This window comes from Squalius cephalus (assembly GCF_949319135.1).
Source record: "Squalius cephalus genome assembly, chromosome: 18".
Lineage (NCBI taxonomy): Eukaryota > Metazoa > Chordata > Actinopteri > Cypriniformes > Leuciscidae > Squalius > Squalius cephalus.
Window position 1 is genome coordinate 21,376,038 of NC_137139.1, and position 11,597 is coordinate 21,387,634.

The 11,597-nt window shown below is 36.3% G+C and overlaps 1 protein-coding gene across 3 annotated transcripts in view; it reads left to right on the plus strand.

Moving 5' to 3' along the window:
- c1qtnf12 (C1q and TNF related 12) overlaps positions 1-10,919 on the plus strand; it is a 14,012-nt gene extending 3,093 nt beyond the window's left edge. For all 3 annotated transcript variants that reach the window (XM_079849878.1, XM_079849876.1, XM_079849877.1), the window contains 7 exons: positions 193-297; positions 1,216-1,327; positions 1,496-1,677; positions 4,582-4,690; positions 6,400-6,493; positions 9,005-9,083; positions 9,646-10,919. In XM_079849878.1, the coding sequence (XP_079706004.1) occupies positions 193-297; positions 1,216-1,327; positions 1,496-1,677; positions 4,582-4,690; positions 6,400-6,493; positions 9,005-9,083; positions 9,646-9,744 (780 nt within the window). In that variant the 3' untranslated portion in view covers positions 9,745-10,919. The remainder of the gene's footprint in view (positions 1-192; positions 298-1,215; positions 1,328-1,495; positions 1,678-4,581; positions 4,691-6,399; positions 6,494-9,004; positions 9,084-9,645) is intronic.
- Positions 10,920-11,597: the final 678 nt, after the last annotated feature.

The following is an 11,597-nucleotide window of genomic DNA, read 5'->3' on the forward strand; positions in this document are numbered from 1 at the left end:
AAACTGGGAGTAGCATACCTTATGCATAGGCTCTGACGTGTACGCTAACCAAACCTAATATGAGAATTTGTCATTTGTGCATCATATCCATATACATGCTATATCATATACATTCTTGAAATACTTAAGAGTTATGAACGAACAACATGCATGTCATTTAAATTTTTCTTCTTATTCTTTCTTACTCAACAGGTCAGTGAGAACCAGAGAGTGGACCCTCTTGGATCATGGATGGATTTTGTGAAGAGGCCTGTGGGCAACTTTCCCGGAAAATGTCGAAAGCGAAAACGACCACTGGTGAGGAAGTCTTTACAATCACATATTATCAAATGTCAAAGACATAATTGACAGTAACGCATGAGACAAAGCTGAAATTGTGGAAAAGAGTGGAATTTTCATTCACCCAGACTGTACCGTACAGTTCTTGTAAATCAATAAAAAGCAATGTGAGAATGTTAAGTTACATCACTAATGTAAAGATAAATTGTGTTTGCAGTCGTAGTGTGCCGACTTTTTTCTTGAACATAAAGTCTTTTTGCCCACTCACTTATAGTGTCGTTTTTATGCTTTTTTTGTACTTTAGTAATTTTTTGCACCAACATTTGCTTACCAACATGACTTACTCACTGTAAGACATTGCATATATTTTGTGAGTGCCAATTAATAAAACCGGTAGCTAGAGACTAATCGTTAGGTGATGATATGACTTAACAAGCACAACTGCAGACGTACTGTATCACACTTCAGAAATGCTGAGTTTGTCATTTTGAGCTATTCATTAAACCTGGCTCAGCCATTATTTTTGAGAATCAGACAACAGCTTTTTTGATTCACTAAAAAGAACTGGCTCATTCGCTTGGGAATTGAACTAATACTGTTGCTTGCTTGCTGTAGATTCAGTAGTGATGTTGCGGTAGGATGTGTGACCAGAGTAATTTGATTCTGTCCACATACATGTGCGAGAACCATTAATGGAGCCGAAAGTCATTCAGTGCAGATATCTTTTTATTTTAAATAAGTGAGAATTAACTTTTAATGTATAATTTATCTCTACCAGAGAATTTGTAATGTATTGCATAATACATTCCTTAATACATTTCAAGTTTTAACACGTCATTACATAAAGTGAGATGCTCTTTTGAGAATTCAAAGAACTTTGAGTCTTGATGAGCTTGAATTAAAATTTTACAACAATTATATTTCTTTGACTATCAGCCTGGTCCCCCGGGCCCTCCTGGTCCTCCGGGGCCTCAGGGACCCCCAGGATCCCCTGGGGCAGAGGTCACTCAAGAGGTCTTGCTGCAAGAGTTCAAAGAACTGATCAAAGGTGAGGACCCACAATACACAATACATGTAAATCTCACCAAATGTCCATCATGTTTCATATTTATAATCAAGGGGCTATCATGCAGATTAGCCGGACATTTTGAGACACACAGTGATGAGGTGTCTAACTGCATGCAGTGATGTGTCTACTTGTGATCTGCTTGAACAGAGGCCACAGAGAGGCGAGCAGCAGTGGATAGGCCCAATGAACCCAGTCAGCTGCCCACGGCTCTGATTACTCTTGAGGGAATGACCTCCTACAGGAGAATTGAGGAAGCCTTTCACTGCAAACTCAAAGGCCCTGTCGTCGTGGACAAAAAGACTCTGGCAGAGTTGCAGAACTTTCAGACAGTAAGTGCCTGCAGGGTCCAAAACTTTTTGCTATATCAGCTAAAGACGGGTGAATCGAGTACATTTATTGGCCAAAAATGTTTCGTACAGGGCAAAGAAACTATGCATGTGGAAATGGGAATTGTACATTTTGAAAAATGTGTGTTTACAATAATGAGTTTTTTTAATTACTTTTCACAGTCTTTTTAGAGATGGCATAAATGCAATCCAATAAATGCCATGAACAAAATTTTAAACAACATTAATAAACAAAAAAAATTATAATGTGTACATTTAACAGCATGTGTCATATAAAAAGACCTGTCAGTAACTATGCTGATTTAAAGGCATAATATGTAAGATTTTTTTATTAAAATATCCAAAAACCACTAGAACAATGTTATATGTTTTATCGACTTGTGTAGCCTACTTGTGTAACAATGTTTAAATCCAGAGTTTAAAAACCATCAAGCTACGCCTTTGTTATTGTTTTGAATTAGCGACCTCTAGCGGTGAAACTTACACACTGTGCCTTTAAGTCTTAAAGATGTTTAATTCACTTAAAAGAAAAGAGTCATTGGTTCATGAATCAGACTATACTGGTTGTGCTGTATGTTGTTGATTCACTAAAAAGAATTGGTTGATAAGAGTCAATTGTGTAATTGAACAGCACTGGCCACCGTGTCTTTTTAACGCTGTAGAGTAGTGGTTTTGCTGCACTGCTGAAAAATAGAAATGTTGTCGCTTTGTTTTTACACATGGGTATTTGTCTCTATCCCAGCTAACAAAAATATGTTGAAAATGTTATTTCTGAATGTTCCCTGAATGTTCTAAACATTATTTTTTTTTATTTTGTTATGCGAACGTTAAGGAAACATTTCATTGTGTAATTTTGAAAACATTATGGGAATGCTTCTTTTGAATGTTCTCTGAACATTCTAAACAAGTAGTAACATTTAAAAACTACAGTAAAACGTTTGAGAAAAAACCTTCCATAAGGATGTATAAATAATGTGTTTGTGCTAACATTTTGAGAACATTATTAAAGACTAGATAACTTTGAACGAACATTCTATTAATGTTACTAGATAAATGTTTGTTCATAACTGTGAGAGAACCTTGCCAGAACGTTAGACAAAGTTCTGAGAATGTTTACTGTGAACTGGGGTGACATTGAGATTTCTTTTTATCATTTTAATCAAACATTTTACATTGTTCTCTTCTTCTTCTTTTGCTTACTGTTCTTTCCCCACCACAAATGATTTAATCAGTCACAATTAGGTTTATATCTAGATCTTTAACATTAAACAAACAAGAAAAAGAAAAAAAGAGCACTTTTATGAGAGGTTCATTACTTGTGCTGTATATTGAGCATATTAGTGTTGACAGCCCAAACAAAAGAAGGAAACAATGTGTTATAAAACTGTGGAGCAGCAAATTTACACTAATGCCAATTCAAATGAGCATTCCAGTGATTTAGAAACAGTCATTTACAGTAAATGATACAATTTCCAAAGTGCACATGTGATCGTCTCTTTGTGGTAGCGGGTTCAGCTTTCGCCAGAACGTAAGAAATTCCAGTCTGTTGCAAATAATTTCAAATTGGCTTATTTTGTCATCGTTCCATTTGGCTTCTTCACTGTGACAGTTTTACAGAATACTAAACACCAATTCGAAACGCTTCCAACATGTGTGCATTCAAACTGAAGTGTGTAATTTCTGCATCCTGCATTAAACTGAATGGCAAAAACACTTTGGTGAAGCTGTCTGCCATTGGTCAATCAAACAGACATCCCCACCCAATCAGCTTTAATTACACAGCTGAATTAAGGCCACCTGTGAGAGTAAACTTATGATTGGCTCTTGTCTTATGAACACTGGTGATGACACACTGGATTGGCTGAAAGTTTACTTACATTTACGCTCCTCCTAAAAAATCTATCCTTTTTCAATTACATTGCTTTCTTGGTGGTGTACAAAAGGTACTCTGTATGAGGTTTTGGACCAGTGAGAGGTGTGTATAAAAATAGACACCACCATTTAAAACAGCATGCTGTTTTAAGGAAGAGCTATGCCCTGTGGCATTTTGATCAGCCAAGGACACACACGAAAATCCATGTTATTTGTTAAGCGCTCTTTACAGCAGTTACAGAAAAAAATTGCCATTGATTAATGCAGACCAGATTCACTCTAGCTCTAAGCAATCAGCATTTAAATCTGCTGTTCTCTGAGGATGTGTGATTCTTACTTTCCATATTAGAGAAATTATGATCATTATAGTCTTTCAAATCTGTCAAATGGATGAAATAACTGTTGTAAATGTCAGTGCAAAGTTTTATTCGTCCAATGTAGAAATACATGTCAAATGAATTTACATGCTTCTCACATATCTGTTTGGATCGGACATGTATGAAAGGCATTCATTGTATGTGTTCAAAGCTGACAGCACAAAAAAAAAAAAAAATGGCAGAACTGAACAGTGTTTAGCACACTAATCGGAGGACTCATTATAAAAGCGTCTGAGTCTGGAACTCTTGGTGGGTTCTGGAGGCGTAATGCAGAATAATGTGGTCTGGCATGGCTGCAGTGTGCAGTTATGATCAAAAACAGAATCGGAGGATTCTTGGCAGATGTCTACATATTTCTAGCCATTTAATGGTTATGTGCTCCCAAACTGAGCCCTAAAACTGGTATATTTTCTAATGCTGTATGTGGGATGCTTTGATTTGCATGTGAGTTTATAAGAGTGTGGAGAGCAAGAATTCTGCTGAAAAACATATTCTTGAGATGCTTGGAAGGCTAGTCAGCAATTTACGTATATGATTTTCAGATAGAGAGTGAGCTGTGTTGATGTTGTTTGAGAAATGGTTATTAGGTGTGTTTATGGTAAGCCCTCTATAATTCTCACCTGTTTCATATCTTCAGCCTCCTGCCAAAGGTGCCTTCCTCAGAGGGACGGGGATGGATCAGTCCACTGGCCGATTTACAGCTCCTGTAACTGGAATTTATCAGTTTTCTGCCAATGTTCATATTGGTAAGGAAAGGTTGAAAGGTTCACCTCACCCAGTAAATAATCTGTGTTTCGTAATCTTTTTTGTTTTGTTTTGTTTTTTTGTGCCTTATTCAGTGTGAGACATGAGGTTTTGGGGGTATGATAATGATTAGCAGTTTGATTAATGATAATCATGCATCATTTGTTCTTAAAGCTTAAACAGAAGAACATGGGTGTGATTACCAGTGAATGGTTAAAATGTTTACAATTTACAGTGGTTTTAAATTATATTTTGTTATGGATGATACACCAAGTACATGGATGTACCAGTATACATTAAAATAATAAGAATATATTATTAATAATATAAATAAGTTATATTTTGTAGATATATATATACAGTACATTACCTTTCAGTCACATAAGTCTCTTATGCTCACCAAGGCTGTTTTCTGTTTTAATATATTTCAAAATGTGATTTATTCCTGTGATGGCAAAGCTGAATTTTCTTCAGGATCACATGATACTTCAGATATTATTCTAATATTTAGTATATATTCAGTGTGAAACATTTCTTATTGTTATCAGTTTTGTGGAAACTGATATTTACCGAATATATTACAGAATTTCCACAAAAGTATGAATTTCTTTCTTCTGCTGAACACAAAAGAAGATATTTTGAAGAATATGGGTAAAAAAAACAGTTGATGGACCCCATTGACTTCCATAGTATTTTTGTTTCCATACTATGGAAGTCAATGAGGCCAACTGTTTTGGCTACCCATATTCTTCAAAATATAATATTTTGTGTTCAGCAGAAGAAACAAATTCATACAGGTTTGGAACAACTTGAAGGTGAGTAAGTGATGACAAAATTTAACTTACTGGGCGAGCTATCCCTTTGATTCATCCTTGAGTATTAACTTACCTTAACCAAACCTTGTGAACAGTATGATGGATATGGAAAAAAAAGCTTCTTAAAAATGTATACATTAAAATGACTTTGGATAGAGGCTTTTTCTGCCAAAACAGAAGAAAGATTAATGGAAAATTCTGTTTCTCGGCTATAAACACAAATTGCATGGAGTACAAATTAATATTTCACTGTCATCTCTATCAGAAGGTGCCATCATGTAATGGATGTGTTTCAGACTTGGCACATTCTCAACAGATGGATTGCATTCCCTTGAAACTTACATTCCAACCGTGCTGCATTTGTTTGCTGAGATTGAGGGTGTCTTGCACAATCTCACATGCTTAAAAAGCTAAAAAAAAAAAAAAAAAAAGTGCTGTGCCTGAAAGCGCACAAGCGTATTTTGTTTTTGTTGCTTGATGCTTTAAAAAGGGGTCCAGTGATCCTGTTGACTTACTTCATCCATGGTTTCAGAGGCAATGCTTATGTGGAGCTACACTGAAATAAGCCCCAGGGACCCTGAATGCAAAACTCTTCTAAGCTGTGGCGCCAACATGCATCTCCGGGAAAAGAAATTGGCTCTCTGCAGTAGACTGTGGCAGAAAATCAACATCCCCAAACAAATTCACAAATCCACTGCAGACTTATAGAAGAGACCAATATTTAGACGCGGCTGGAGGTCAAACATGACTGGCTGTGGCATCATGTGCTCCAGATACAAAACTCTGTCAAACAACATTTCAACAGCCTTTACTCTTCATACAACAGTTTGTAGTGCATGTCTGAAAAGTATTCTCAGAAAATATATATATTTTTTGTAATTTGTGTTTTCTTGCAGACCACACTGAGGTGAAGAGAAGTAAGAACCAGCTGAGAGCCAGAGACAATGTCCGAGTTTTGATCTGCATTGAATCCCTCTGCCACAGATATACGTAAGTTTGGTTACATTTCTCACATTAAAAGGATAGTTTACCTAAAAATTTTAATTCTATCATTATTAACTCACCTTCATGTCATTCTTCTGTGAAAAACAAAAGAAAATATTTTGTTTGTTAGTTTTATATACTTTTTCATGCAATTACAGTAAATAGAGACTGAGGGCCCTATCTTACACCCGGCGCAATGCAAAAATATTTTTTGCTAGTTTCAGCCTGACGCAGTTATCATTTTCACGTCCTGCGCCACGTTGTTTAAATAACAAATGCATTTGCGCCCATTTGTGCGCCCATGGGCGTGCTGGTCTGAAAACGAGGTATGTTCTGGCGCATTGTTGGCGCTTTGCTATTTTGTGGCAAGACTGCGCCATTGACCAACTGAAACCTGGTCTAAAGTCAATGGCGCAATATTTTTGTTATTTTAATGAGTGCGTTAATAATGTGGGTCCACATAGGCGGGTCCACAACATGCGTACACTCTGCTTATTAAACACACAGGGACGCACGTACAGCAGCACACAAACATGCCAAATATTTAAAATAAAAGGATTACAATGTAAAAGATTATTATTGTGTACATAAAGATATGGTGGAATCCGGCTTGTCCCGTAGATTATCTGCTTGTGCACTTTTACCTCGCACACGAGCAGTTCCGTTTGTGCTCTGGAGACACATTCGGTCTTTCCACTATCAAATTCCGTCATGTAAATAGCAAATATGCTCATTTAAAGAGAATGGGAGATGAGACTCTGATTGGTTTAATGCACATAAATCCCAAAACATGTTGTTGTTTTTTTTTTCAAAAAATGTTCAAAACTGTTTTTGTTTAAAAGCAAAGTCTCTGTTCTTTTTTATTTATTTATACCATGGTCTGTCTGAATACACGATTCTGATTGGCTGGAAGGTGTGCAATAAAACTGTTTAATGCACAGGTAGTTCCAAGTCAGTTGTATCACCGTTCTATATTAATGCGCTGTTGTAATTGAAGCGCACATACACATACGTCACTCCACTTTGCGTAAGGCGGTTCGTTGCCTCCACTTAATGCATTAAAATCATTTAATGCAAAGCTAGCCATGGATTATCCCTTACATATTGCATGTTCAGTTATTCATACAACAAAATATTCTGGGGGCCCTGAAATTTTTGTGACAAATAATCAAAAATCCTGGCTGTGGCAGGCAACGCTGGCAGGGAAAGAGTTAATGTGTTTCTGACTGGCCTCACAAAGTTGTCTTGTGAGTTTTGGTGATTTCAGGACTTTCTGTCAGACTTAGTGTCAGTTCTGTTAGCAAAACTATCCAGGAGAAAATCTGACACCAGCAATTTTGCAAGGAAAGTTATTATGATTACATTATGTCTAATTTACCCTCAAGCAGTCTATTTATTAACATTCGATTTTTCACCCGTTATCCACAGACCACATCAATATAAATTCATGACTCAGACTCAGAGAAATACATCGCTTATGATGAAAATTAGTATTTTTCTTGAGCTCCTTTTTACATTCAGAGCATGTGGTTTTTATTTCAGTGGCTTAAGCGTGTGAGTGCATGTCATAAAAATCCTCTTTCACAAATCAAACAAAAATGAATTTACTTAAAAGAAAGAAAAAAAACTACTAGGAGACAGGGTATACAAGAGATGGGGAAGGGGGAATGGGGGGTGGCAGATCTGGATAAACTCTCTTCCAGTGTTTGCTGGTCGTTAGCGTTTTTTTTGCGCTTTGTGAGTAACGCATGGGCTGTAAAGCATGTTGTCTCTTCAAACTTGTGTGGAAACCAGCAAGGCATTTCCTGTGTTAAAGTGGAGCAGGCCTTTAAAAAATGTCCTCTCACCTTCAGTCTGGTCCTTGTCACCTTAGTAACCTTTACCGCCACCTTTGACTCGTGGGGTCCCTGTTGGTCTTAGCAACAGTACTGAAGGATACATTTTTACATTTATTGCTGGATAGATCTAGGAAATTGTAGGAAATAGGAAATTATGCATTTTTAGGAATTAGACATTTTTATCAATGTATTTTTATAACAAAACATAAATTGATATTTCTTTGAATAACTTTAACACTGTGCCATGACTTACACAAAACATCTGTTAGTAAAAATTTAATATTATGGCATTATTTCTCAATTATACTACTTTCTCTTTTGCACTTAAAATAAATAAAATAAAAGATAAAATAAAATAAAATAAAAAAAGATAAAATAAAATTAAAAGGATACAATTTAATTTAATCAAATAAAATAAAAGTACAGTGGCCTAACCAATACAGTGCTTCCTGATTTTGGACATCTGTGAACTTGGAATCTGTGAACTGTCCCATAACTTGTATTCAAGTGGAAGATTTGAAAAGAGCTGGTTCAGTGATCAGAATGATTTAACTGATCTCACAAACATTTCACTCAGACATTGCTTGTAAATATCAAAAGACAATTACAAAGTAGTAACACATTTTATTGATTCGTGATTCATTTGTTCACTCATAATATTTTCTTTACCGTTGTGCAGATCCTTGGAAATGATTGTTGGCCTTGAGAGTAACAGCAAGATCTTTACAGTATCTGTCCATGGACTGCTGGAACTTCAGGTAAGAGTTAGTTAAACATACTCCACTCAGTTTGATACTGTTAATTAACTGTATCCTCATCATACAAATCTAGTGTTTCTACTGCTGTTTACTTGGTTTCTGGCGTTGAACTCTTAAAAAAAGCTAGTTAAGATTAAAAATCGATTCATTAAATGATAAGCTATTTCCTCACAAAATCGGTTTATTCAGTGTAGCCTCTTCTCCACTGACATCCATTAAAAAAAAAAAGCCTCTGGTCTCCTGCATACCGCCGCAGCGTTAGCATTAGCCGTTACGCTTTTTTGGCTAAAGGTTGCAGGCTTGCCTTCTAGTGACTTCTAGTTTCCCATCCTTGGCCTAGCAAGACCTTGATTAGCTGGTTCAGGTGTGTTTAATTGGGGTTGGAGATCAACTTTGCAGGACAGTGGCCCTCCTGGAGCAGAATTGGCCACCCCTGATCTAATCAGTTCTTGATAGAAAAACCCTCCAAAATATCTTGCTGAATAACCTTTTTTTTTCCAGATCCATGAAATTGTAGAATTAAAATTGAATAAATATTGTGATGTCTTCTTTTTTAATACAGGCCGGGCAGTACACCTCCATATTTGTGGACAATGCAGCTGGAGCATCGATCACAATACAGAACGGCTCAGATTTCATGGGCATGTTGTTGGGGGTATAGCCTTGTTTTACAGCCAGACTATATCTGGCAGGCCACAAAAGACTGCATTGCTCCTCTTCGGACTATCACCCAGCACCATATATCCTCATGAGACAATATTTGACTGCCGCAAAGCTCTTGATTTGTTCATGGAAGAGACATGGACATATTAATACCCACAAAGCAGAGACAGTTGGATGCAAAACTGAAAGACTTTACCGAGGACAGTGGATCCACATCTGCCTTTCACAGTGAGGTTTTTACCTCTTCAGAAAGATAATTTCTCACTGTTTTTACTCTTATTTTGTGATATATAGATGTATACAAAGAGATTTTTGTACTTTGACATTGTGTTATGCCCTTCTTAACTAATAGTGTTTATATACAGAGTGTTTATATACACAATGTGTTTTCTACGATGAGAGGTTTCCTACAATACAAGAGCTAATCTAAGGAATTTATGATCTTTTGGAGTTGTTACCCGAAATGCACACCTAGTTTTATGCATACATGCCTGTATTTTTTAAATATAACAAGCTAGACAGTTTTTATTTACTATGCAGCTCCAAAAAGTATGTTGTAGTGACTTGATTATTGATAAAAGAACAGATTTTCCATTATGCTCGGCCAAAAGAAGGAAACAGCCAAATATGAGAAAAGAAACAAGATGGATGACTCAGTCTATTTTTACGTTCAATCGCTAACAGCCCCAAACAATAGCGTTTATCCGAGCGTGTGTGTTTGTGAGTGTGTGTTTGGAAAGCTGCTGCCGTGATCGATTAGACATGTTAGAGTCCTGCTGAGTTTTCATTTTGTTTACTGCAATGCCAAATACGTCATCCGAATGCTCTGTTTTTCACGTTGCCATGGAAGTTTATTCTTTGAGATGTGTTGCTCTTCTTCCCTTTTTCCAAATGTCTTCTTTTTTTATTAACTTCAGTAAATACAGAAATTAAGATGCACATATACTGTACGTATATTAGCATATTTGCCATACAAATTATTTATGTTTAAATGTATCTGCCAATTAAAGTAGATTTATTTTTTTAATTGGCGTCTAGCCTTCCAGTAGATCTCAATACAAGTGAAAATAATGTAAGCAGACTTGTTTAAACATACAGTATTTGCTTGTATTGTGGTGTAATGGAAATGAAAGTATATTCAATAAATGTAAAATATATATCTATTCACCTGGGCATGCTTGCGGTTGACTCGAAATGACTTTTATGAGCTTTGAAATCTTGCTAACGTTCGTAATTCTCTGCTCGATAAAGCAGGCAGCACGTACTCCCGGTGCTGCACAATGAAGCTCATGGAAAATATTCTTTGCTGCGGTAGTGTGGAAAATGCTTCTTTGCATCATTTGCATTGTAAATAATCCAGGATACTTCAAATACCTTGGCAAACAAGAGCAAGCCTGACAGACTGATGGTGGCATGGCACCTGGGCACACTAAAGAGTGATCTCTGAAATCCAATCCAATTTAAGTATCATTTAACCTTGTCATCAAGTGTTATTTAGAACGTCACATGGGGAAAAAAACGACACACAGTTGCACAGAAACACAAGGTTTCTTCAACAAGACCTGTGGTTTCGTAGGAGCCACAGCGCCTTCAAGCCTCATCTTTAGTCAGTAGGCCTTTTTGTTTTTCTTGTCTACTTATAGAGAGCTTTTGAGAAACAAAACTGTTCATTAGTGCTTCTTCAAAGATTTGTTAATGCTCTGGTGTGGATATCAAGATCTTTCATTTTTTTCATTTTAAGCCAAAACCACAGCCTTGTAATACAAAACATTGTGGTTATATCATTATTCTGCTGAAGTATTTTAGTTTTATTTATTATCATAGTTTTCATTTATACTGTTAATTAGCTCA